At 47.2% G+C, this 23395-nt stretch overlaps 9 protein-coding genes across 9 annotated transcripts; 8 read left to right on the top strand and 1 right to left on the bottom strand.

Moving 5' to 3' along the window:
• Window positions 1-1083: 1083 nt before the first annotated feature.
• STEHIDRAFT_64928 (uncharacterized protein) lies at window positions 1084-2836 on the top strand (the record flags this gene model as incomplete). The annotated part of the gene is made up of 11 exons (XM_007308274.1): window positions 1084-1280; window positions 1374-1395; window positions 1446-1484; window positions 1548-1696; window positions 1756-1941; window positions 1995-2011; window positions 2069-2247; window positions 2306-2429; window positions 2484-2531; window positions 2587-2712; window positions 2772-2836. The coding sequence occupies 11 exons, from the start codon at window positions 1084-1086 to the stop codon at window positions 2834-2836; spliced, it is 1152 nt and encodes a 383-aa protein (XP_007308336.1).
• A 1472-nt stretch (window positions 2837-4308) lies between these two features.
• On the top strand, window positions 4309-5659 carry STEHIDRAFT_64711 (cytochrome P450; the record flags this gene model as incomplete). The annotated part of the gene is made up of 7 exons (XM_007308258.1): window positions 4309-4666; window positions 4709-4901; window positions 4960-5089; window positions 5139-5171; window positions 5229-5303; window positions 5415-5510; window positions 5573-5659. Coding segments are annotated over 7 exons (972 nt in total), but the record flags the coding sequence as incomplete, so codon positions are not given.
• A 203-nt stretch (window positions 5660-5862) lies between these two features.
• On the top strand, window positions 5863-6336 carry STEHIDRAFT_19635 (cytochrome P450; the record flags this gene model as incomplete). Its single annotated transcript, XM_007308232.1, has 3 exons — window positions 5863-6036; window positions 6101-6185; window positions 6245-6336. Coding segments are annotated over 3 exons (351 nt in total), but the record flags the coding sequence as incomplete, so codon positions are not given.
• A 1455-nt stretch (window positions 6337-7791) lies between these two features.
• STEHIDRAFT_65089 (uncharacterized protein) lies at window positions 7792-8720 on the bottom strand (the record flags this gene model as incomplete). The annotated part of the gene is made up of 4 exons (XM_007308289.1): window positions 7792-7921; window positions 7986-8242; window positions 8295-8445; window positions 8569-8720. 4 exons carry the CDS (start codon window positions 8718-8720, stop codon window positions 7792-7794), a joined length of 690 nt encoding a protein of 229 aa, XP_007308351.1.
• A 2580-nt stretch (window positions 8721-11300) lies between these two features.
• STEHIDRAFT_114446 (uncharacterized protein) lies at window positions 11301-12681 on the top strand (the record flags this gene model as incomplete). The annotated part of the gene is made up of 7 exons (XM_007308601.1): window positions 11301-11472; window positions 11532-11693; window positions 11754-11868; window positions 11923-12160; window positions 12214-12386; window positions 12444-12537; window positions 12601-12681. The coding sequence occupies 7 exons, from the start codon at window positions 11301-11303 to the stop codon at window positions 12679-12681; spliced, it is 1035 nt and encodes a 344-aa protein (XP_007308663.1).
• Window positions 12682-13725: 1044 nt separating this feature from the next.
• STEHIDRAFT_64807 (MFS general substrate transporter) lies at window positions 13726-15414 on the top strand (the record flags this gene model as incomplete). The annotated part of the gene is made up of 9 exons (XM_007308265.1): window positions 13726-13865; window positions 13922-14140; window positions 14212-14378; window positions 14436-14664; window positions 14715-14749; window positions 14802-14863; window positions 14925-15117; window positions 15176-15233; window positions 15288-15414. The coding sequence occupies 9 exons, from the start codon at window positions 13726-13728 to the stop codon at window positions 15412-15414; spliced, it is 1230 nt and encodes a 409-aa protein (XP_007308327.1).
• Window positions 15415-16748: 1334 nt separating this feature from the next.
• Window positions 16749-17050, top strand: STEHIDRAFT_161088 (uncharacterized protein; the record flags this gene model as incomplete). The annotated part of the gene is made up of 3 exons (XM_007308600.1): window positions 16749-16800; window positions 16857-16898; window positions 16962-17050. 3 exons carry the CDS (start codon window positions 16749-16751, stop codon window positions 17048-17050), a joined length of 183 nt encoding a protein of 60 aa, XP_007308662.1.
• A 1432-nt stretch (window positions 17051-18482) lies between these two features.
• Window positions 18483-20503, top strand: STEHIDRAFT_161087 (cytochrome P450; the record flags this gene model as incomplete). Its single annotated transcript, XM_007308599.1, has 11 exons — window positions 18483-18487; window positions 18545-18617; window positions 18678-18802; window positions 18860-19040; window positions 19099-19104; window positions 19323-19381; window positions 19584-19636; window positions 19691-19829; window positions 19883-19993; window positions 20081-20254; window positions 20311-20503. 11 exons carry the CDS (start codon window positions 18483-18485, stop codon window positions 20501-20503), a joined length of 1119 nt encoding a protein of 372 aa, XP_007308661.1.
• A 977-nt stretch (window positions 20504-21480) lies between these two features.
• On the top strand, window positions 21481-22379 carry STEHIDRAFT_64897 (uncharacterized protein; the record flags this gene model as incomplete). Its single annotated transcript, XM_007308273.1, has 4 exons — window positions 21481-21647; window positions 21757-21907; window positions 21978-22234; window positions 22289-22379. The coding sequence occupies 4 exons, from the start codon at window positions 21481-21483 to the stop codon at window positions 22377-22379; spliced, it is 666 nt and encodes a 221-aa protein (XP_007308335.1).
• Between the last annotated feature and the right edge of the window lie 1016 nt (window positions 22380-23395).

Here is a 23395-nt window from a genome sequence, read left to right as displayed (position 1 = left end):
ACATTTTAAATGAACATCTTATTACGCTGCAGCAAGCCACGCGACGATACACATTACTTTCGATTACTCTATCATCAGTACTGTGTCATTACTAGGCAATACCGTCAGATGTTTCTCTGAAACATTACTGCCACTAACCAGACGGTATCACTAAGATTCACTCTAAGTATATCACATCTCACTATTGTTAGAAGTAGCTACCACTCAGACGTACTAGATATACCATCCTTACTTTTGGGGAGAGTAAGTGATTACTATGTATCATTTCTGTTACTTTGCCCCAGTAATAAGCATGGGTATCTTGACTTTCATGGGCAGTGTATACCCAGAGAAAAGTAACTTCTATGACCACCATGGCTCCCCTAGCCTTAGGCTAGGTTAAGCTACGGTCGACGTCGGTCATCCCCTCCCCTAGCCTTAGGCTAGGTTACAACAACATTGATAAAAACAATGATTTACTGCCACAATAACCCTCCATTTTGATCGTTTATATTTTGGGAAAGGTATTAAATAAATCATTTAAAATCATTTAAATATTTGGAGGGGGGGGGGGAGGGGGGAGGGGGGTAAGGCCTTAAACGTGAAAGGTAAGATCCGGTAACTGATTTTACGGGTGCCTCCCCCTTGGTTATGGCATATGCACTGCATGACCCCGGAGTACAAGAGTTCTCAGTCTAGGACGACTTTAAGGTTTGTGGTGAGCGAGAACCTTCCTGGCTCGCATCCCAGAAAACGTTATTCGTAATTACGTATGATCAGACTAACTGCAAGTCATTGAGATGAGCGCACCTCCGGATAGCGCCAGTTGGCAGTAACGCCCAGAGCCCCGGGACTTTCCCTTTTCACACACCTGGTTCTGTACCTGCTCCTAGTTTGGTTGCTTCACGGATTCCACCCCAATTCTTTCGAATCAAAGTCTAGATAAGGATTTCTCGTCCACATGGTACCTGGGCGCATGAGCCCAAATCTTACAGCACCGTCGTTGTTGAATGAGTTCCATCAGTCAAGGACCGAGGATAAACTCTTATTTGACCGAGCATGAAGCCAACCTGCATACCTACTACCAGTCCTCTATCTCTCAACATGGAGCACCCGTGCAAACCTCCTTTCAGACCCTCGGAACTCACTCTCGCGCAGATACGCGGAAGCATACCTCCCCGTTTGTTTGAGCGACACGCTATGACTAGTCTCTACTACCTTGGCCGCGACCTTATACAAGCGGTACTCCTCGGAGCGGTTATGGTGATGATAGACAATTACCTGTGCAGTATCAGTCCTACGTACTTGGGACTCGCCGTTCGTGACTTTGCTTGGATTTTCTAGTACGTACATCATTGAGTGTCCACCCATAATCGCATCAAGGACTGAGATAGTGTGATTAGCTGGTGGTTTCAAGTATGTGTAAAGGCAAAGCCACCCTCCCTTAGTGCTGAATTATATATCAGGGACTTACGTTCACTGGGATTTGGGTCATCGGGCACGAGGTTCGTGTTTTACCCTTTTTGAGTCGATTAAAGTACGCTTTTTCATCTGCGATTACCTATCAGTGCGGTCACGGAGCTTTCTCAAGCTCATCGGCGTTGTCGAATACCATTGGATTCGTTCTCCATACACTCCTATGGACCCCTTACTTCAGCTGGAAGATTTCCCATCATCGTCATCATGCTAACCATGCTTCAATGGAGTACGACGAAGTGTAAGCCACCCGTTTTCCACCTTTCTTCTGTGGAGCAAAGTCTTATCGCAAAGATATAGGTATGTTCCCAAAACCCGAAGCGACCTCGGTATACCCATGGAATCGCAATCGAGTCCCATCAATTATTCCGAGTACTTCGAGGACACGCCCTTGTACACTTTAGTTATGCTTATCCGTCAGCAACCCCTTGCGTTTCCCGCGTATCTTCTCTGGAACGTGTCTGGTCAGAAGCAATATGCACGTTGGTATGTCTCAACATCATGTTGATGTCGATCTATCTCTGATGGATGTCTTCTAGGACGAACCATTTTAATCGTAAGGACGTAAATATATTGACTCCATTATTGTCTTTGACAGATATAATATTTGAAGCCAACGCTCCGATCTTTCGAGACCATCAGTTCTGGGATGTCGTGCTATCAAACCTAGGAATTGGATCAATGGCTCTTCTTACCTTGTCCATTTGCAATTATATCGGATTCGGTACCGTTGTTAAATATTATGGGATACCGTGGTTATTGGTGACTCACTGGTTCGTCATGATCACATATGTGCGTTGTTCTTTGACTTTCAGTTGTGCCATAGTAGCTGACGAAAATGTTGTTACAGCTTCATCACACAACCCCGTACATTCCGCATTATAGAAAGGAAGCATGGTCGTATGTCCGTGGCGCAGCGGCTACTGTTGATCGGAACTTTATTGGATGGCAAGGACGATGGTTCTTGCATGACGGTAACTTTCCTGTCGCCCCAGGCTTGAGATATTGATATGACCAGGTTTTCACAGTCGCACACTTCCATGTTATTCACCACTTTTTTCCGATGATGCCATGGTGTACGAGAAATTGTTTCCCCTCGTAGTATTCTATTAATATTTGATTTATTTCCAGACCATGGTCAAGAAGCAACAGAGTATTTGAAGAAGTGTCTGGGAGATTCGTATCTTTTCAGTGCTGAACCTGTGTTCCAGGAACTTTGGAGGAGCTACAACGAATGCCAATTTGTGGAAGACGAAGGTTTGTCTATGATTTAGAGCTTCTACTTCGGCGGAAATGCTGATGTATTTCTGTCATAGGAGCGATTGTATTTTACAAGAATAAGAAAGGAAAGGCCCATATCGGGAACGACATTCTCTCTTGATAAACTGAGGATCATTCCGAGGGTGTACTTGCTTCATTCCGTGAGCAAATCCCTGCTATGTATTCCTCTACGTTGATGCCGTGGTCCTTTTATATTGATTCGGACTGATGTGACTTCTATTTACTCGACGCGTATCAACAGTTTTCAGCACCTTGTACTTACACGGCAGGAGACTTCGTGGCGCAAATTGTTTTTGGCTCAGCCTGACAAAGGCCGCTGGAAACTGATGATATATAAATTTCCGAGTTTCAAGAGCTTCATCTGGATCAGTGCGGAAGAACCGACCGGTTTGGTGACTTGCTGGATATAGATTAATGCGTCTGATTGTGAGTTCAGAAACACCGGTTGCAGCATCATACTGTACGACGACTCGGAATAGATAGATGGTCTCAGAGCGTCGACGAGTGTCTACCTCCCCGGCATCATCGGAATGGGGGTAAATCTTCGGGAAGACGATAACAGATCGGGAATGGTGAAGTTCTAAACCAAACTTTGTGTAACCGGCCACTTGAAGGAGACCGTATATTTACATCTATTTCTAGATATAGAAGAGCGCCTTGCGACAGATGTTCGACAGTGTAGTCTGTTGCCGTACGCGCGTGCAATTGCAGTGCGATAGAGACGCTCCGAATGGAAGATTATATCTGGAAACAGCCTAAATCGCATGGTCCGAGGATCCTCATAGGCAGTCTCTTGATGAGATGAAGGAAAGCGAGGGAGATTGTAGAAGCGCCGATAAATCTCCCTTTCGAAACTTGGCCCATATTTTCCTCAGACGTATGAGCGGAGGTTGATCGCGCTATGAGTATTTTAGCTTATCGATTTGCTCTGAAGAGGCGCTCTTGACGGTCCTGAGCGATGAAGCCTCTCCGAGTCCGTGGCCCTTGACGTAAACCTCTGGAATAAAGCGATGTCTGTCCCCGGGCAGGTCAAATTATCATATAAAGCAGTCCAACGTCGGAAATTGGACCGCGATATTCACATGACAGATGGGGTAAAACGGGGCGGCGCTGAATGGAGTGCTCCAAATTCGTCCTTCTTCACACTTGCTTGACCGCTTGAAGTATCAGATCACACCATCTTCCAGAATATGGGGACCACATCACGGTGGGAAGCGAGAGAAATGCCGTATATTTGGTCATTGCGATTCTAGTGTGTCATTGACGCCGAAGTGTTCTACGATACTGATCATCAGACGTGTCTGTGATTGCGACCGCGCCTCATCTATTCGCGAAAGATACGTTCACAGAAGAAAATGGTACCATCCTAAACCAAGTACAACGTATAAGGCAGGCTCCTGACGTCTAGTATTCAATAAGGATTCTGTGATCCTCGACTCCCCGCCGCCGCCTCATTGATAGTCACTGCTGTCAGTGCTGGACATATACCATGATCTTCGAGTGCGTCGCAGCCGGTTTTGTAAGAATTTTTCATATCTGTACCGATAGCTCTTCTGATAGATGACTACCTAGTTATCATGGTGCTATCTACACCGCTACACTGTGCGAGGCGACCGCGCCGCCCTATTCTTCATTTCTTCGTTCCTCCTATTTCACGGCATTCAGAGCTATCGGGATGTTCAATCTTCAAGTTCTTTACTGTTCTCTCTTCGCTGCGGTTTCATATATCTCTTTTCCCTCACTAGTGCTACTCTGGCATACCGTCTGTCTCCTTGGCATCCCCTCAGCGCTTACCCTGGGCCTATTCCATGGCGCACGACTGGTCTGGTTCTGACCATTGTGTCCCTTCGAGGAAAGCGTCACTTGGATATAGATTCTCTACATCGCCGATACGGGGTATTCGTCCGAATTGGCAAGTCACCTCATGATTGTAACGAACTTACCGATGCTTATTGGTGAGGCTGGGATTCAGGCCCCAATGCGCTTTCTATTAACTCGTTTGCAGCCAACAATGTCATCTATGCTTCCACGCATCATCATATGAACAAAAGTGATTCCTATCTCCGACCAGGGCATGTTGCCGGCGTGTCTCTATTCTTTAAACAGGACAGAAAGGATCACTCCAGGCGGAAACGGATATGGACTGAGGCCTTTACAAGCACCGCGTACGCTCATCGATCCACCTAGTTTATATGCACTAATCGCATATATAATCACTTCTAGTATTCACGAGTTCCTTGGACCATTGGAACAAAGGAGTCTTCAATTGACGCAATGCATTCTGAAACATAGGGACAAGGATGGCGCGACAAATATGATACAATGTATTGATGACTGGTCGTACGATTTTATGGTAAGATACTATCAATATCATGCATTCCTCAATACCAATCTCCATTTAGGGAGATATGGTCTTTGGTGGATCAAATGACCTCGTAAGTAGCTACGTTTTTCTCAACATTCCGCTCTCAACGATACTTAGATCTCTGTAGGAGCTCATGAGGGATGGCGACGTTGATGACCTGGTCCATTGTGGGAAACTAGTCACGGTTATAATAGACAGGTTTGTTTCTTATCTCTCTGAAACACTGCCCGCACGATCTAATTCTCGTCAACAATACAGCATTGGACAGGCGCCGTGGTTAATGGACATCCTTTGGCATATCCCGGCAGGCCAGTCCATGCACAAACTACGACATGTGGCGGCTCAAATGATGCGCCGGCGCGTAAATGCAAAAGGCAGTGTGGCAATGCGTGACATTGCATCGTATCTGGTATGCTACATATTGCTGATAATTTTCGTGCATACGGGTGACATTCCATGACCCACCGTAAGATCGAAGGAGACCCTCACTCGGGAGCTAAGATTTCGATGCCTGACCTCGAGTTGGATGCCTTAATTGCTATACAAGCAGGTGTGTAATATGTCGTCAAATGAACTCATGAGATGAAGCTCAACTTGAGCCAGGATCCGATAACACTGCTGCCATACTCATACTCTGTCTATATTACCTGCTGTCGGAACACCAGAGGTATATATCCGTGCAAAGCATACTGGACCAATCATTTCCTCGTGGGCCAGCGACAATTACCTTGGACGACGATGTCCTCTCAAGTATTCCAATTCTCGATGCAATTACTCTTGAAACCCTCCGACTTGGAACTCCATTTTTCCTTCCCCGTGTCGTCCCTGAAGAGGGTGTTGAAATAGAGGGTAATTTTATTCCTGGCGGGACGATTGTCGCTGTTGCGGCCTATTCACAACAAATCTCCGAGGCGAACTTCCATCCAAACCCTCAGGTAAGCATGTCTGCTAGTGTCATACTTCCAGTGATGAAACATTACATCAACGTCCGGTGTTAAGGACTTCATACCTGAACGGTGGCTTCAAAGTAATCACGGCGAAAGCACAGGAATCAGACGCTCAGCACTGGGATCGTTTTCATTCGGTGAGGTTACCTCCAATCTATCGTCTCGGACGATGCAGGTTATACTCATGTTTATGTAGGACCTTATGCTTGTGTTGCAAAACGGTTTGCAATGCAAGAAGTCAGGCATGTCCTAGCGCGACTAATCTTAACTTTCGACATGGAGTTTGTGCCTGATTTCGACCCGGAGAGTTTCATCAATGGATTCAGAAACATGAGGACATCAATTTTCAACACTCCATTGCGTATCGTGGCTGTTCCACGGAATCACTAGCCTAGTATTTTTGTAAAGACTAGTAATTGTCGTAACTGCTAATTACAGATATACTGCGTATATGTGGTGATTACTGTCCCATCGGGTCTCATCATGAAGAAACAGTCATCGTGCTACTTAGAGCTTCAGAAAACGAATAGTCTGACCTCGTTCAAATTGACACGAATAGTGTTAAATGTCATTAATCAGATGAGATCGCTCCTCATTGGTAATGCACATGCTTCAACAGTAGACACACGGTGTCCTCATACCTGATATATTTTGCCTCTGACTTAGTCAATACAATAAATCTAAGTCTCTGGGAAGCGCGTGCATAAGGACGCAAAGCGTCAAGCGTACATACTATAACATTGACCAAATCCCTCAAAGTGGTCAACCTCGACCTGCGAGTATCCGTACAATTGCCGTACCAGCACATTTATAAAATCAGTTCTTGTCTGTCTTCGCTACCCCAAATCCAACGTAATTTATTTCAAGCAGAAATGCAGCCTCAACAGCTTTCTTAAATAAGGCACTCTCAATCAACAAGCTCCATATAAATACGTCGAGGTCCCAGACACAGGATACACTATAGGTTCGGAGAAAACAGACACTTCGACCTGAACTCTTATCGGGGTCGTTCGAGCTACAGACTCAGACCCTTTCGCCATCATACACTGTGTCGCTTTGCTGGGAATAAATATTCACCGACTGAGATTGAGCTGTGACTAAAAGATCTAACTTACATTTTTGCTGCTTCGCCCGTCGACCCCGTCCGACGAGTGCCCAATTGACCTCTGCGGTACCATTTCGACGCGAACTGTGTTGGTCTGAGCCATATATCAGCCGTTGACAGTGGATGGAACGTATGTTGACTCACAGTTGGAGTCCGCGCATGGAAGCTGCTAAAGGATATTGCCCTTGTCGACTCCGCAGCGGTCGTGCGAAGTGTAGAACGTCCATTGAGCCTTGTAGTTAATTGGAAACGTCAAGTTGATGCTAAGCCTGTGATAGAAAGAACATACGACGCCAGTAGAGAGTTGGAGTACACTGAATGAAGATAAAATGTGAACAGGTGCAGAAATGCCTGACCGGGTCAGCGACTTGGACGCGCACCTTTGGTAGTGAAGGTTGTGAAGCAAAGAAAGATAACTGCGACAGTGATGAGATCAGTTCGAGAGCAAAAACCATCTATGTTATGCGACATACAGTTATTGGGCATCGCTAAGGACTGGAAATGTGATAATATTCAGTGCAGTTTCTAGATGGTTCTTGCAGAACACACGTACTGTGATAAGCGCGATCAAAGTGCATATACTACAAGTAAGTCCAAATGTGAGAACTGTGACCGCACTGGCTAGACGAATCTGACATTCACCATGTCAAGGCCCCCGTTTCTGTAGAATGTGGCAGTGAGATTGAGCGAAAGTAACGAATATCCAGATTCAATGATACAGACGAACCTATAGTCCACAAAATGAGCGTCTCCACCATTCTCTTGGACCTAAATGATGAAGAAGTGATCGTCAATATAGCGTCACTATGTTGAGAACAATCACCCAGCTCACTTGGTTATTTCTGGTCTACTCTTCCATAGATAGTAGCACAGGGCTGCTGTGTTCAACATATCGACACCCGCACCAGTGCTCAGACAAATCGTCAATATCCATCGATGATGCTCGAGGAATATAGGAAGTACGCCAATCTTGTGCGACACAATAGCTATTGCGAATGCAGAACCTAAACGGACGGCTGAGCCTGTCCACGAGATAATCGTTATAGGCCAATGTTGCGAGACGCAGCGGACCCGCCATGCGAAAAATGCCTACAGAGAGTATCATTAGGTATATTGAAAAGGATTGTCATGATTCACGAACTTGAACAAAGCCTATCGCCAAGCTCGCCACAGGCTGTGAGTATGCCAGAGTCCACTGAGCAAGCTCGATATTCACAAGGTTCCCGAAATTGGTGACCACGGTCGAGTAGATGTAAGCGCAGACCAGAGCCGTATGGAATCCTTCCACAATTCTGAAGAGTACATGGTTGCGCGTTAGGAATGCAAGTAAGTGATCTGAGTGGAAAATTTTATGTACATGACCGCAACAACCTTGACACGCTATGTTAGGGCGTTTTAAAACCTAGACTGGGTACGCACTCACCACTATTTTCACCGTAAGCCTATCGGAAACGATATGCAGCTGTTGATAGTAAGTGTAGGCTTGAGAAAGCACGATTCCATACAATAGAAGGGAGAGCATGACGCCAATTAGGATCGAGCCGAGGGAAGAGTCGAGGAGGGCCATACTAGCGAAGTGTGTAACTGGCGCACATGAAGAATCCGATTCCCCTTTTGAACCACGGTAAAACGGTGCTCGAGTTGCAGAGGCTGTAGACTATCAGGTCATATTCGAGTATAGTGCGCTTCGTGATCATGACAGACCGAAGTGCATCGCAAGTGGGGACAGAGGAGGGGGACAGTGGAGTTCTTCTCGAAACGCCAAACGTGCGACTACTTCGTACCTAGACGGGAAAGAAAAAAAAAACACATCTAGGTCTCATTCCGAGGTCTGGGGCTTGGCCCGGAGCGACTGATGACACTCGTACGGCCTCTGATGACCCCAACGGACCAGGAAATCTTGCCTTGGATATTCATGATATTATTTTTGACTTGTACGTTAGGGTTTTCGAAGGGGCCACCCATACAACAGACTAGCGGTCGCAGACAACGAATGAACGAGTATAAGAGCTTCGTCTTCGTGTTCCTGTGCTCCCGGCCTCTGAAAATCTAGTGATTCGCCACGCAACTCTATAACTTACTCCCATTATTCTCCCATCATGATAGTAGTCCGTGTCCCAAAACACGTCATATCACCAAAACATCAGAAACATCATGTTTCAGCATGCATTGGAATCGCCGGTTCCTTCACGGGACCGCGCCGTGTATCTATTTTAGTGTGGGGGTATCATATCATTGAGAAACGGTGAGAGCAGTTGATAACGCTCAAACTGTAATGCTCTATGAGGTTCGCATGGGAATCAGAAGACGCCAAGACGGCAGTGTCCAGATACGAGGTTATTCTCGTGATAATCCTACGGCCTCCTTCCCATGGGATCCACCAAAAGGCAACCTTCTAGACCAACTTCACATATGGTGCTGCCGTTGCCCCGTCGCGAGCGTTTGATGAACCTGGTGCGGTCGAACCAAAATCAAGCACCATTACTGGCACGGAGCTGAGATACCGCATATAGGCGAGCGTCAAAAGGTCATTTGCCTGTAAGATTTCTCGATCTTACTCAAGTAAACGCTCTATCACCACCTTCACAGGCAGAAACCTTCTCTCCGCGAGGTGCCCGACGAAAAGATCGTGAACGAGATTCATGACCAAAGCGGAGACGAATTAATACCGATTTGACGGCCCCAATGTTTTATTTCCATCTCGAACAGTAGCTCCACTCATTGTATCTCCCACAGAAAACCCGACTTTCGGACGAGATATGTAGGGTGAACTGATCAGTGTTGTCGGCCGTACCGGATATGGATACAGCAGGCAAACGTAACCACCTTTCCAATTTTTACACTCGCACAGGTTGGCATGTCTCTGTATCTGCAAATACCAACAATTTCGATCTCCGTTGTTCTCGAGTGCACGAAATGCCTCGTCTATTGTATGTATGGCATCGCGGACTTGACTGCATAACTGGAAGAATGCATAAAATGGGACGCCTCACATAAACCAGCTGCGCAGAGTATTTGATCGATGACAGATCTCGAATCTTCGTGATCTTGTATGTCGCAAGACACCGCTCCCCGAGGAGGCTGTCATTTCAGAGATGTCGACGCTTCAGGACCAGTGAATGGAAAGGAAGGTTCAAGGGGCCGCAATGGGCAGAATGCACGAGGAAGGAAGTCTTGATATACATACCAGCGGGCGAAATGCCCAAACCAGAAAACCCCTGCTGCAATTTTACTCACGGGCCATCACGGGCCCGGGCCGACTCGAAGTCGACTCGTATTTGCCGAATGGAGTACACGGTTTTTGAACAAGTACCGGACTCACTTCGTGACTCGGAAGACTCAGCAGTCCTCCGTGGACCTCGTTCCTCCATGTTGACAAACTGGTGAGCAGCCAGGATATATTTTCTTTGACAGGGATCAACCGACTATCACAATTCTTGAATACGTGCTGCCTTGCGAGGCCCCCAAGGAGAGAGGTGACTTTTTCTCATTACTGCGGGTCAGAACCTTGCTTCCTGTGGCCGAAGTAGTCAGGGGTGAGAATGTTCTCATCCGCGGGAACTTAAAGGGCACTGGGGGAGACTTCTCTTCGCATCCCAGGTTATTCTGGAGTGCGTGAAATAACCATCACCTGCAGAGGCTGGCTGGCCAGAGGAAATTTGGCGGCTGTGCATTCTTCAGACTGAGTAAGAGAATGCTCTGAACTCGCTTCTGGTTCACAGTCCGGGAAGAAAGACTTCATACCGGGCATTCTTCTCTATTGTCATACACTCTTCTCTATTGTCCTATCACACGTAGTTCTGATTCTGATCCTGGCTCGGCTCCATTTTATTCACAGGAGCTGTATGCAGCGCTAGCCCTCATCGATCATCACGGCGTCAGAGAAGATGTTTAAGTGTGAGCGACTATCACAGGTTCCGAAATACATTATACACGATGCATGGACTAAAATAAGGCGGGTTTGTCTGCTTAGGTGTCCACTAAGATGACCCCTGATACTCCCCATGAGTCGCCTGAGACAGTTGTTTAGCGCGGACTTCCATTTCTCGGCGGACTCCCTCGCTACGTATATATCAGTAGGATCCGGGGTCCCTTCACGTATACTTCCCTCTGATCCTTGCGTACTTTCTTCTCCGAGCGAACTGTCATGCCCGTCACTCCCCAAGCTCTCTGTCCTCTGACCTCCTCGAGGTTCACTCTTAGTTACAATTACAAGCATGAGCTTCAATACATAGCCACCCGATACACGGCGGCACCGCTCGTTGGAGAGTCCAAAGCCATTCCCGTCTGCCTCATGATCACCACTGGTGTTGGCTGCAGTAATTATACCGGATTTAATTCTGCAGTGTCTAGTTTCATTTATTGACGTTTTTTTCAGCGTCAGACCTTTGGATTCCAGCTATCAAACATCTCTTCAACTTGCAAGCACAGTTCCATGCTTCTCTTCGCATCATATCGATTTGGGTGGTTGATAGGCCAAACCACGATGACGCCGCTGTATTGAACGAGAAGGTGCTCAATGAATTTTACGCTGAGTCTTGTGAGTATTCTTCTAGTAATCGTTTCTACGTTACTTTGTTTAACGATGAACGGGCTTCAGTCGATAACGTGGAATACGGGATGGCCGTTCGTTCCTTCATCGAAGGTGGATGCCTTTCCGACGACGAGAAGGAGAATCTCGTTGCGATTGCACACTCGGGATCCGGCGCATCGGTGTGAGTTCGTTTGTGTATTTGTTTGTTCCAACTTCTAAATGGTGGCCCCTGCAGTATCAAATCTCTACGCGATGACTCTAGCATCCCTTACCGAGCCATCGTCATGGTCGAGCCTTTGTATCTATTGCGCTCCAAGGAGACAGTCGCATTGTTCGGGAAGATATTTGCTCGAGCACGAAAGGCGAATGCGGCAATGCCGATGTCGTTCAGGTCCAAGAAGGAGGCCATGAAGTTCCTCACTTCTTTCCCTCCCTGGAGTTTCTTCGACGACGACAATCTTCGCGTACTGTCTGTGAGTGTACTGTCTGTCTTCTTATTTACACCGAGTAACGTCTTTCGTTTCAGGATACCTATTTCATTGAACAGAACGATGGGAGCGTGAAGTTGAAGACACCAAACGTACAAAGGACTGCATCCTTCACCGACCTAGAAAGCGGTTTCTGGGGTACCGAGCGTGTACAGGAGTTGGTTCATCACATTCCGCTTCACGCAATGATGGGCGCCATCCATGACCAGTGGTACGATACTCACTGATGCCATTATGTTTCAATATGTTGACACAATTTCGGTTCTAGGCCGGAGCCGTTCTATGCCAAGATCTGGGAGGTACTCAACATTCTGAAGCCCAATCTCGCCTCGTTGACCGTCATCGAAGGAGCAGGTCATCACGTATGTTTCTTTTTGATGAAGAACTATGGAGGAGTTGAAAGCGACTGATCGTTATGGCAATAGATTCCTCATCAGAAGCCCGAGGAGATGGCTGTCGCACTGTTCGATATACTCGCTAAGGGCGGCCAGAAATCGAAGCTTTAGGATCGCAGTTGCAAGTATGTTCTCGCTGATGGTCAGGGGCCGTCTTCTTATCCTTTCAGTCTTCCGTGATGTAGTGCTTTTCAGCATAAATATATTTAAATGCCTTTTCGATTGACGAAGTATTTCACTGTCCACGCGGAAATCCCAAGATTCAAAACCCGTAGACTTGGTTCTTATATTATCTTCTCCAAAATGTACGCGGGTAGCTCTGGTTAGTACCTTAAGTACTTCGACAGACACTGGTGAGACACTTTATCGGGGTTCGACGAGAGTAATATGGCCTCAGAACCAATAAAGCGGTACCAAGCTAGCTACATGATCATTTCCTTCGCCCCTTCTCTACGATAGTTATGTTTTGCACGAGAGCCTTGTCCATTGGCGCCAAAACCATGGATGGCGAGTAATTATTATCGTGCTCAGCATCATGCTCCTAGCCGAGCAAACCCTCCGGCCGCCTGGTGGGCCATCAATTTTACCGACTCCGGGTTATACGGCTGTTCTCTCGATACTACTCAATATGTTGTTTGTTTAATCATCGCGCGCGCATGTACGTTCCGGAATACTTCCCGCCCATTGCCTTTTCCGCCAACATCGCAGTTGTCTAGATGAGGAAAACGGCTTGCGATAGGATACGTAACCGACAAACAGGTGCAACGAATCGGAGAAAACACGTCAGCCTGAGCGTCTATTCATTCAAATGAGTCCAATCTGCACATCAATGCATCGCCCGCACTTCCTGCTTCTGCGCTCTCACACACTCCTCGCGTCCGAGGTCGTTGGAGTTACAGAAATGGGTATAGCTTGGGTATAGCGTTCTACTACTTCGTAACGATACTCCGCCCAACCTCTGTGTATTTCCGGAATCTGGTACTTCCAACATGAATCGCCGCTCCGTTTCCATTGATGCTCGTCTCGTCCGTGACCATACTCAAGGAAACTTTGTCATGCACTACCGGTGCGGCGTCCTAAGTGTATCCGCAAGCCGGACTGAATTCCTCTACATATTATCCGACCCTTGGCCTATGCTTCTATACTGTCGCCGTCATGCAAACCCCACACCGTGACCAAGACGTCGAGCTGCGCGACAGTACGAAAATTCTTGATACAGCCTATGTGTCTGACGTCGATCCCCCACGCCATGTCGTCGACGGTGGCACCCGCGCCTGGTCAAGTGTCGTCGGAGGGTATGATCCTGTCGTACGCTCTGTATCACTTTCAAGTTGTTGACCCCATCTCTTAGGTGGCTTGTTCTCGCTGCTACTTTCGGATACACCAATGCATTCGGAGTCTATCAGGATCTGTACACTCGAGCGGGCGACGCGTCGTCCTCACGCGTTAGCTGGATTGGTTCCACTCAGCTTTTCTTTCTCAGTGCTATGGGCGTCGTCTCCGGGAAGCTCCTCGACATGGGCTATTTTCGGACGACCAACATTGTTGGTTCTATTCTCTATGTCTTTTCGTACGCCCTAGCACTTCCACGCGTGGATTTCACAAGTACTCATTTATCTTTTTTCTTTCCGATCTCCGTAGCCTTTTCATGGTTTCACTAGCACACCCTGAGAAATACTATCAGGTATTTTTATCCCAGGGAGTCGGTATGGGTATTGGGGCAGGGTTGTTGTATACTCCTGCCCTTGCCGTTCAGGCGCACCATTGGCGCACGCATCGCTCCCTTGCAATGGGCATAGTCTATACTGGTGCGTTCCAAGAGAGTCGTATTTGACTTCTATTTTGTTGATAGTAGGCATGGCCAGGCTCTGCGGTCGGGGGAATTGTATATCCCATCATGCTCAACCAACTGTTCCATGGATCTGCTGGCTTTGGTTGGGGAGTGCGTGCCAGTGCTTTTGTTATCCTAGGCCAACTCGTCGTCGCGAACGTTCTCATGACCACGAATCCACGGAAACGAAGTGAGACACTTGAGTCAAAGCCAGACATCAAGAGTATCGTACGGGACATTCCTTACTTGACATCTTGCATTGCGTAAGTGTTATTCAATGGTTATCATTGGCTACGCCTCACCTTTCGGACAGCACATTCTTCACTTTCTTGGGGGTCATATTTCCCTGTGCGTCTGACAAAATCTCCGACGTGCGTCTGGCACTGATTTTATTTTCCAGATTTCTATCTGCAGCTGTACTCGGTATTGCACGGAGTTGATTCCACTATCTCCTTCTATACGGTGAATTTCGTTCTGCATTCAGAGTCCGTCTTAACACACTCTTACTACTTTTATCCTGTAGCTGGCGATCATGAACGCCTCATCCACATTTGGTCGCACCCTTCCCAATTTTCTCGCTGATTACACAGGCCCATTCAATACCATCGTGCCTTCATGTCTTATTTGTGGTGTACTCGTCATCGCTATGCTAGGGATTAAGTCTACCGCCGCCATCATCGTCTTCGCCATTCTCTATGGATTTAGCTCTGGCGCGTGTGAGTCCGGTTGTGAATGAAATATCTGTGTGCTGTCCCCTGACATTATATTTTGTAGTCTTCTCGTTATGCACGCCTGCGTTGGCTACTCTTGCCAGGGATGAGAGCGAAATTGGGTATGTATCCTTCTGGTATTATCGTGAGCCGCACTGACTGCCTACCTCATATAGTGTGCGCGTTGGCCTTGCTTTTGCCATCGTGTCATTGGCGTGTTTGGTGGGAACACCAATCGAGGGCGCCTTGCTCGGTGCACGGTTTGCGTGGGACAGAGCCATTATCTTCAGCGCCGTGAGTTAATTTTTTACATCATATAATTGAAAGAACGTATTATTGAGGCGAGTTCTGTCTTTTCTCACCCTATGCCTCCACAGGTTATGATCTTTGTGCGTGCTGGGTTGATGACGATTACCAGGCAGATGGTGGCACAGAGGAAGCAAACCTGGCTCGTGTAAGGCCACAAAGTGTATACAGGACGCCATTACTTCTTGTCAACACCCGTACACTCGCAGTAGTATATTCTCCTGGCTCTTTTGACTTTTCATATCATACCCGATCAAGTGTCCTCCATACTGCCTCACTAAGGATGATCCAAAATCCATTTTAGCACTTCGCCTCTCACATTGGTGAATCATGTAAATGAAAGCCAAGTCCAAAACAGCGCTACAGACAGATCATGAGTATTGGCACTGGGTGTTGAGTATACTGAAGACGACGGAGGTCTAGATCGGACTTGGATTGGACGTGGTTGGGTAAAGTCCGACGAAACGGCGTCCGACGTTGTCGGCCCGCGTCCGTTGTCCCGGACAGACCCCAACCTCGTCAGACTCAGACATGACCATACTGTACCTCGGAAGAGCTCAGACCAACTCTTTGGTTTTCTGCCGTTCTACTAAATCGCCGAAGCCGCATTCACGTTCTATATATGGGAGCAGCATAAGTACTAAGTAGCGTATGTATGTACCTGGAACGCGTCAGCGGTTGAGCTGATCTAACTCATACAGATCGGATGGATCGTCTTGCTCTGGGAAAACGCGGCCTTAGTGCTGTCCGGATCCATTGGAGTCCAGTGGCAGATACCTCTCACGATCGAGGTGATACTGAAGCTCTGCATCGTCGTTCTATCAGATCTGACCGCGGTTTTCTGATCATCAGCGCTAGAGCCTGAAGCATATGGCGGGCACAGTTTATGATTGTGGCCCTATTTAGACATCTTCTGTGCGCTTGATGACTGCGAACTGGCTTCCATTATGGTCCAAGACGCTCAAAATATGATGAGAGTCACTTCGACGAAGCCGTCCTACTCTAACTCAACTGGCAATGCTAGCCGATCGACCGGCATGTATACAGAGGTACCGGATCCTGTTTTTGGATCCCCTGCGCGCTTACTTATAGAGTACATTCCAAATACGCTCGCAATCCCTCCGCTCGCTCACCACTGTTTCAATATACGTTCTTCCGTCACATAAGGTCAAACCATGACTTCCCCTATGCCTTCGACTTCCTCCATCGCGACTGCTACATTGGCAGCATCTCTCGCTTTCCTATTTTTCTGGCGTCTAACTTCTACATCCCGCTTGCCAGGATCGGTCGGTGCCAATGAGAATGTACCAATTTCTCTCAGAAAGGCAGCAATGTCCAGGCGCGGAGTATGGGAGGTGTTCGACGACCTGGCGAAGAAGTATGGTACGTGTGCCAGTACTTTATTGCAAGTGTTCCTCGGGATTCATTTTGTGTTATAGGTGAAATATGCTCCTTCCAGTTAGGTAGAACATCCATAGTCGGTAAGAAGGAGTCGAACTGCTCTCCGTACTCAGAGGGGTGCTGATGTCTTCCTGTGTGAGAAGTGCTGAGTTCCGCCAGATTGGCGTGGGAGCTTTTGGAGAAGCGGGGCGACATATATTCCAGTCGTCCCCGTCGAGCCAGCGCAATTTAACGTGTGGCGCGAACTTGTAACTTGACTTGCCTGCCAAATTGGGCATGACTTAATGGAACGAACTTGTGGCACTTGCGTACCTCTCACTTGTGGCGCACTTGTGCTCCTATAATGTTCGATAACCGTGTAGCTCACCAGCGATGGCACCCATAAGTATCACACCTGGTAGGCCCTACATCGTTATCCTCCCTCTCTCATGTTAACGCGTATCTCAACTGAGAATCTTTGTTGCTCCTACACCGAGTCGCTCGTCGATCACTTTGTATCAGTTATAGCGGGCTTAAAACCTCACTGCGTACACTTTTGCGTGAGGTTTTCTCGAGCTATCGCTCTAGCTGGAATTTACCCTCGGAGATTTGATTTTTCTCGATGGGCTATAGATGCCCGGCATGGCGATACCGGCCGTTGCAAAGATGGAATCCTTGGGATTACGTTGATGCTATAATTCTCCCGTTCCGTTCGGGTCAAACAGAGTGGTAAACTTCACACGTACGGGTTATATCTGAGTGAAGACTCGAAGTCACCTCTTGTTTAACTATGTTAGAAACACTGGTCTTTGGTCATCTCGATCCTTTAACGTACGGTTGTACACATCTCTTCACTCTAGTTTTCCCGGTCAGCACGTGTCCGAAATACCTTTTCCACTGCTACATTTAGCACACTGATCAACTTATGACATGGTGTATGATTCACTTGTGGGCACTTGGATCTAACTTGTATGACTGCAGTAACGCAAGCTTGAACAAACTTGTAAGGCCAAGTTTTTCAAGCGAGCTTGTAGAGCACGCATGCTAACTTGCAAGTTAACTAAGGTAGCCTAGTTTGTCGAACCAAGTGTGATCGTTGAGTATATATCTAGTCGCTATAAAAGTCTCGTTACAGTTGGATACTGGGGATGCCCAAGTCATTGCTATTCGCATGCTACAAGTAATAACTTGGTGGGTGCCAGTAGTGGAAATCTCAGCATCGGGTGCTTAGTAGGAGGCAGGCTATGCATTTCTGAGCTAGCACTTCTAATAACTATGATGACCTTTGATTAATGTGTCCGCGGAGTCATCATCTACAGTATCCAAGTCCTGACTTGTGATGCTTGAGGTACACAGGCAAACGACCAGCTACGCATTGGCGATCGTGTACGAGACCAAATAGTCAAAAGTCTGATCACATGTACAGTAGGTATGTCCGACGGGGCATGGTAAGTGCTATACAAGTGGTAGAAGGACCTATTGATGCCTCATAATCTCAAAAGTTTCACAAGTGCGCCAAGCTATACAAGTTCGTAAACGCAAGTTTGACAGCCAAGCGAGCTTGCGAACTTGCAAGTTATCGGGGACAAATTAACTTGTACAGCCACAAGTTTGCGCAAGTTAACTTTTGGGCGTCACAAGTTCGAAATCCAAGTTAAAATGTGAACCCTCGTCCCCGTCTCGTTATGGCGTATGTCTTACACGTTCTGCCAATTTGAACTTCATGAATTGATATCCATCTTACTAGTCATGAAATTCTGTCTGGGGGTATGCGTGGCTTGACGTCTCCTTACGGCGAATACTGGAGGAAGTGGAGGAAGGTTCGTAGATAATCGTCGCAGTGTTATCAGGCGCAGATTGACTTGGTACTTTTTTCACAGGTGCAACACACAGGTATGAGCGGCCGAGCCTCTGTAGCATACCAAGAACATCAAATGCTCGAGTCAGTCCTCGTCCTTAAGCAACTTCTTGTCGATGCAGACCGTTACAAGGATATCATTCAAAGGTTAACACACATCACGTTTCAATGGTTGCACTACACTGATGTGCACTCTCGCCGTAGATTTGCCGTGTCCATCGTTTTGGGAATCAGTTACGGGAGAAGAGCAGCCAGTTTGGAAGACGAGATGGTCAAGTCTAATGCAGCAGCTATTGCAGGTTTGTCGGATTGCATCTCACATCCATATTGGCGCTTAAATTCCGTCTTTGCCTATTCGTCTTCGCTCCGCACAAGTGGCACAAAGGTGAGTATAACGTCGTGCGTACCATTCCCACAGCTCTGACGAGTCACTTATTATTTAGTGCTACGTGAGTGTATTTTCAGTTTTTTAAACCTTGACGGCGAGGTTAAAACCGCCTTCACAGCGCTCCGGGGAAGTATTATGTTGATACTGTTCGTGCTTTCCTTTGCCCTTATCTTCTTAGACTTGACCAGGCGATTACTTCCTGTAGTGGCCGATTCTTCTCTGGCTTCCGGCAAGTACGGTGTAATTGCTATACCCTAGATTATGCTCATATACTCCCAGCGTCCATTACAATCATTCCGAAAATCCGCAGAGCTCGTGCAAGAAAAAGACGAAGCACTGTACGTGTCACTGCTACGCAGTGTCCAAAGCAGGATGGACCGAGGAAACGCCAAAGACTGCATGTCGACTAGGGCCCTGATCCAGAGTGAAGGCCTTTCCGAAAGAGAAATTGCGTACGCGGTATCAGCACCCTTTGGTGCTGGAGTGGATACGGCACGTCCCTACTTTATCTTCGTCGTTATGTCAATGTAATGATCATAGGTTCATTATGTTTAACCCGATCAAGACGTCTGCTAGCCTGGAGTGGTTCATCGGTATTATTTTTCTGTTCTGCCAATCGTGATGGGGACTCACGAATTTCTTCTCAGTGTCTGCTTTGGTCCATCCGAATGAGACTACGAAGGCGAGATCAGAGATCGACTCTGTCGTTGGCCGATCTAGGCTACCCACATTTCAGGATGCAAAACATCTGAAGTACTTAGAAGCCTACATCAAGGAGCTTCTTCGGTAAGGGCCATCTGGCTCCCTCTCTTGTGCGTAATATTAATTTTGTGTTATAGATGGAGGCCCGTTGTGCCTATGGGAGTTCCCCACAGCGTCACAGAAGACGATAAAATGGATGTCAATGACGGAAGGATTTATAAAGGCACCACTGTTTGGGCTAACATCTAGTACGTACACCTTCGGTGCTCTGTCTCCGTATATCACTCGCACATCTTGTGCGTCTACTCGCTGAGCATTCCTCACACTTCATTCAGCACAATGATGAAAGATCCATCAATGTTTCCAGACCCACATGTCTTCCGCCCCGAGCGTTTCCTCAAGTCGACCGATCCTCGATTCAAGGACTTTACTCTTCCCTTCGGTTTCGGCCGAAGGATGTGTCCTGGTATGCACGTCGCTTCGCAGAGCGTTTTTATCGTGATCGCACGGTAAGCCCTTTTTGCTTGATATGCAGTCGAAACGAAGAGTTGAGCACAGCACACAGGATGCTTTGGGCCTTCAACATAACACAGTTGTCCGACGCAGACCTCTCGGACGGGTCGGCGTACCAGACGGACGGCTTAGTGATGAGTCCCAAAAAGTTTAACTTCAGGGTCAGTCCTAGGACAGGCGACGTGCTCAGTATGATAAATAACGAAGCCATCGAGGCCGAAGCGAGGTTACGCGAGTGGGACTGATCGGCACAGACACCGGGGCCGCACATTGCGTATCCACCGGACTATTCTTTTAGCGTCACCTTTGCGTTTCCTGGTAGTTTTTCTTCCGGATCGACTGTATTTATTATCTTGTCACGTACGATGTTGAGAAGAAGCCTCGTTACGATGCTACTGAGAAATAGTACTGCGGCGGACTGGAGCTTGAAGGCGAACTTCGATTTCTCACTGCTTTGGAGACATTTTGGATCTTGGAACTTGAAGCTGGAGCTCCTCGCTGAAGTTCCGAAAGATGGCCAAGCAATTGCTCTGATGCAAGAAGAGGTAAGCATTATTGTATAGTTGTCGGACAGTCCGCTCTCCTACGATCCTAAAGCTGTGTTTGGCGCATATGGCCGCTGAGGTAGCAGATAGAAGCCAATCAAACTTCACGGTGACGGTGTCGTAGCCGGCCGTGACACAAAGACTTTCGACATCAGTCCTGCCTGTTTAGCTCTTTGGTAGGTAATTTTGGTTGACGTCCACTTGTGTCTGATCCATTCCATCTTTACTAGTTTCCTCAAGGTCTGAAGACGACTCTTGATATGTACTCGAGTACTGCTATAACGGTACACACAATGATTCATGAGTACCGTCATGCTTCCCGGCATGGTAGTCAGCATGACACAGTGATTCTCCTTCAGCTACCATCAGCTACCATCAACTACCTGCGGTACACATCATCGACTTCTGTATAGAAAATGAACGTCGCCTACTCTGTAGAGCATAGGCGAGGATAAAATACTAGTTTGGGCGCGCTGTAGCGCCGTCAAGTCAGATTAGCGATATCAGAAGCTCATTGCAGAAAATTTCTACATTCTGACATACTGTCTCAGCGTCTCATATGGTCATTTGGATCAGATCACGATGGTCACCAGTTGCCTCACGTCCCAAAATAGTACCTGGTTTACATGTATATATACGATTTGACCCCTTCAGGGAGCGTCAATTCACCAACCACAATGTCTGCTCCAACGCTAAACTCTACCATCGGTGCCATTGAGATTGGAATCCTCCTTGGCTTCGGTTTCATGGGTGCCATGGTCGTCCAAGCGTATACATACTACCAGTCTGACTTTAGCGACACCAAGCCTTTGAAAGCTTTGGTGGGTGCTTATTACGGGAGGACGTGGTCATATTTCTCATTCGTTTATTTTCATCAGATCGTATCTGTTTGGTTTGTATTTGATATTTTAACTAATACCTTCCTATCTCTCCTGAAACGTTTTGTGTCACAGCGTGCTAGAGATCGTCCATACCGCTTTCATAGGTGTATACGTCTACACCTCTACAGTAACCCATTTCGGTGATCTTGCCGCCTTGACCATCGCGGAGTGGAGTCTCGGGTTTTCTATCCCAGTCGCTAACCTAGTCATGGTACTCGTGCAGGTTTGTTCGATTCTCTTCTAAATTCATCACATTTTTACCTATACCACATATACCCTAATAAAACCCCCAGAGCTTCTTCGCCTATAGGGTGCACTGTCTGTCCCAACGTTGGCCCATAACCATCATTTCCTGGACAGGATCATTCGTCCGGATCGTGTGCGCTCTGTCTATCTCCATAATCTCACATATCGAGAAGGAACTTCCGATCTTCATCGACAAGTTTCGGTGGCTCGTTATTACGCTGCTGGTCGTGGGGACCGCGGTGGATTTACTGAACATGGTCGCGTTGTGTTATTATTTGTATCGTGCGAGGTCGGACATCATGAAGTGCGTACTCTTGGCTCTCATATTTGTCGTCGCAGGTCTCATAACTGGCTCTAGGTCTCGTAAAACCTTGGAGAGATTGTTGCTGTGGACTATCGGTGCGTTATCTCGACATTGTCTCGCTGGAGCAATAGTGCAAATATACTGACTTTGACTGTAGAGACCGGGTCTATAACAAGGTACCATACACTTATCCTCTTCTTCTTCGTCGACTTAGTAGTTCTCTGCAATTTCCATGACAGCATTTGCAATATTATCAGTCTTATTCTTGTGAGATTCTCGATACATTATATGTTCCCTTCCACTAATGCAGTCTACATCTAGCTCGTTTCTCAACCCAACAGCAGTAAGTTTCACGGTCTCATAACGTCGTCATAGGTTCTGAAGAGATGCGGCCCATAGCTTCTTTCCTCTGCCTTTCGATGTTCACCACAAAGAGTAAGCTGCGCCATTATTTATACTTCTATCATTTCACGCTTTTGAAACTTCGTTACTGTTGGTACAGTGTACTCCAACTCACTCTTCGCATCGTGAGTATCCTATTATTTTTCTTGGCGCGCCCATGACGGTGGATAAACGAAACCGATAGACTGAACGGCCGACTATCCCTCCGGTGCGAAGGCGCACAGAGCCATTACACCATATCCAACCTCAACGCAAGCAGGGCCTTCGAAATCAGAAATGCTCCCAGTAGACATCCTCTTACTCTAGGCGTGGTATGTCCCGTCGATTCCAATCTATTCTTCCACGCGCACATCGTTCCTTGTATACATGGGCTAGGAAATATTATTACTCACAACTTTGTCTCGCCTCGCTGTCTGCCAGTCTAAAACCTCTGGGTCTGAAGTAAACACAGCAGGCATGCACCAGATGTCGACCTTCAAAGCGACTCGTCGTGGGTCGGATGCCACGCTAAACGTCCCGAGCTCCACGAAATCACGTACTTTTGTCAGTGATTGTTCACTTTTTTTAAATCTCCTCAAGTCTTGGCCATAAAACAGGGCTAACTAGAAGTGTATGCTGTTTAACCTTGTAGGATAGTCCGCGCGGGGATAGTAATGAAGCTTATTAGTGGCCTTCAGGTCGTCGGGCTGAGCCTGGACATGTTCTGCCTCTACTTCTCTTGAGATCTGTGACAATTGGTGATATACTTGCGGCGATCAC

The sequence above is a fragment of the Stereum hirsutum genome (genome assembly GCF_000264905.1).
Source record: "Stereum hirsutum FP-91666 SS1 unplaced genomic scaffold STEHIscaffold_15, whole genome shotgun sequence".
In the NCBI taxonomy this organism is placed as follows: domain Eukaryota; kingdom Fungi; phylum Basidiomycota; class Agaricomycetes; order Russulales; family Stereaceae; genus Stereum; species Stereum hirsutum.
This window is presented reverse-complemented; position numbering and strand designations above follow the sequence as displayed.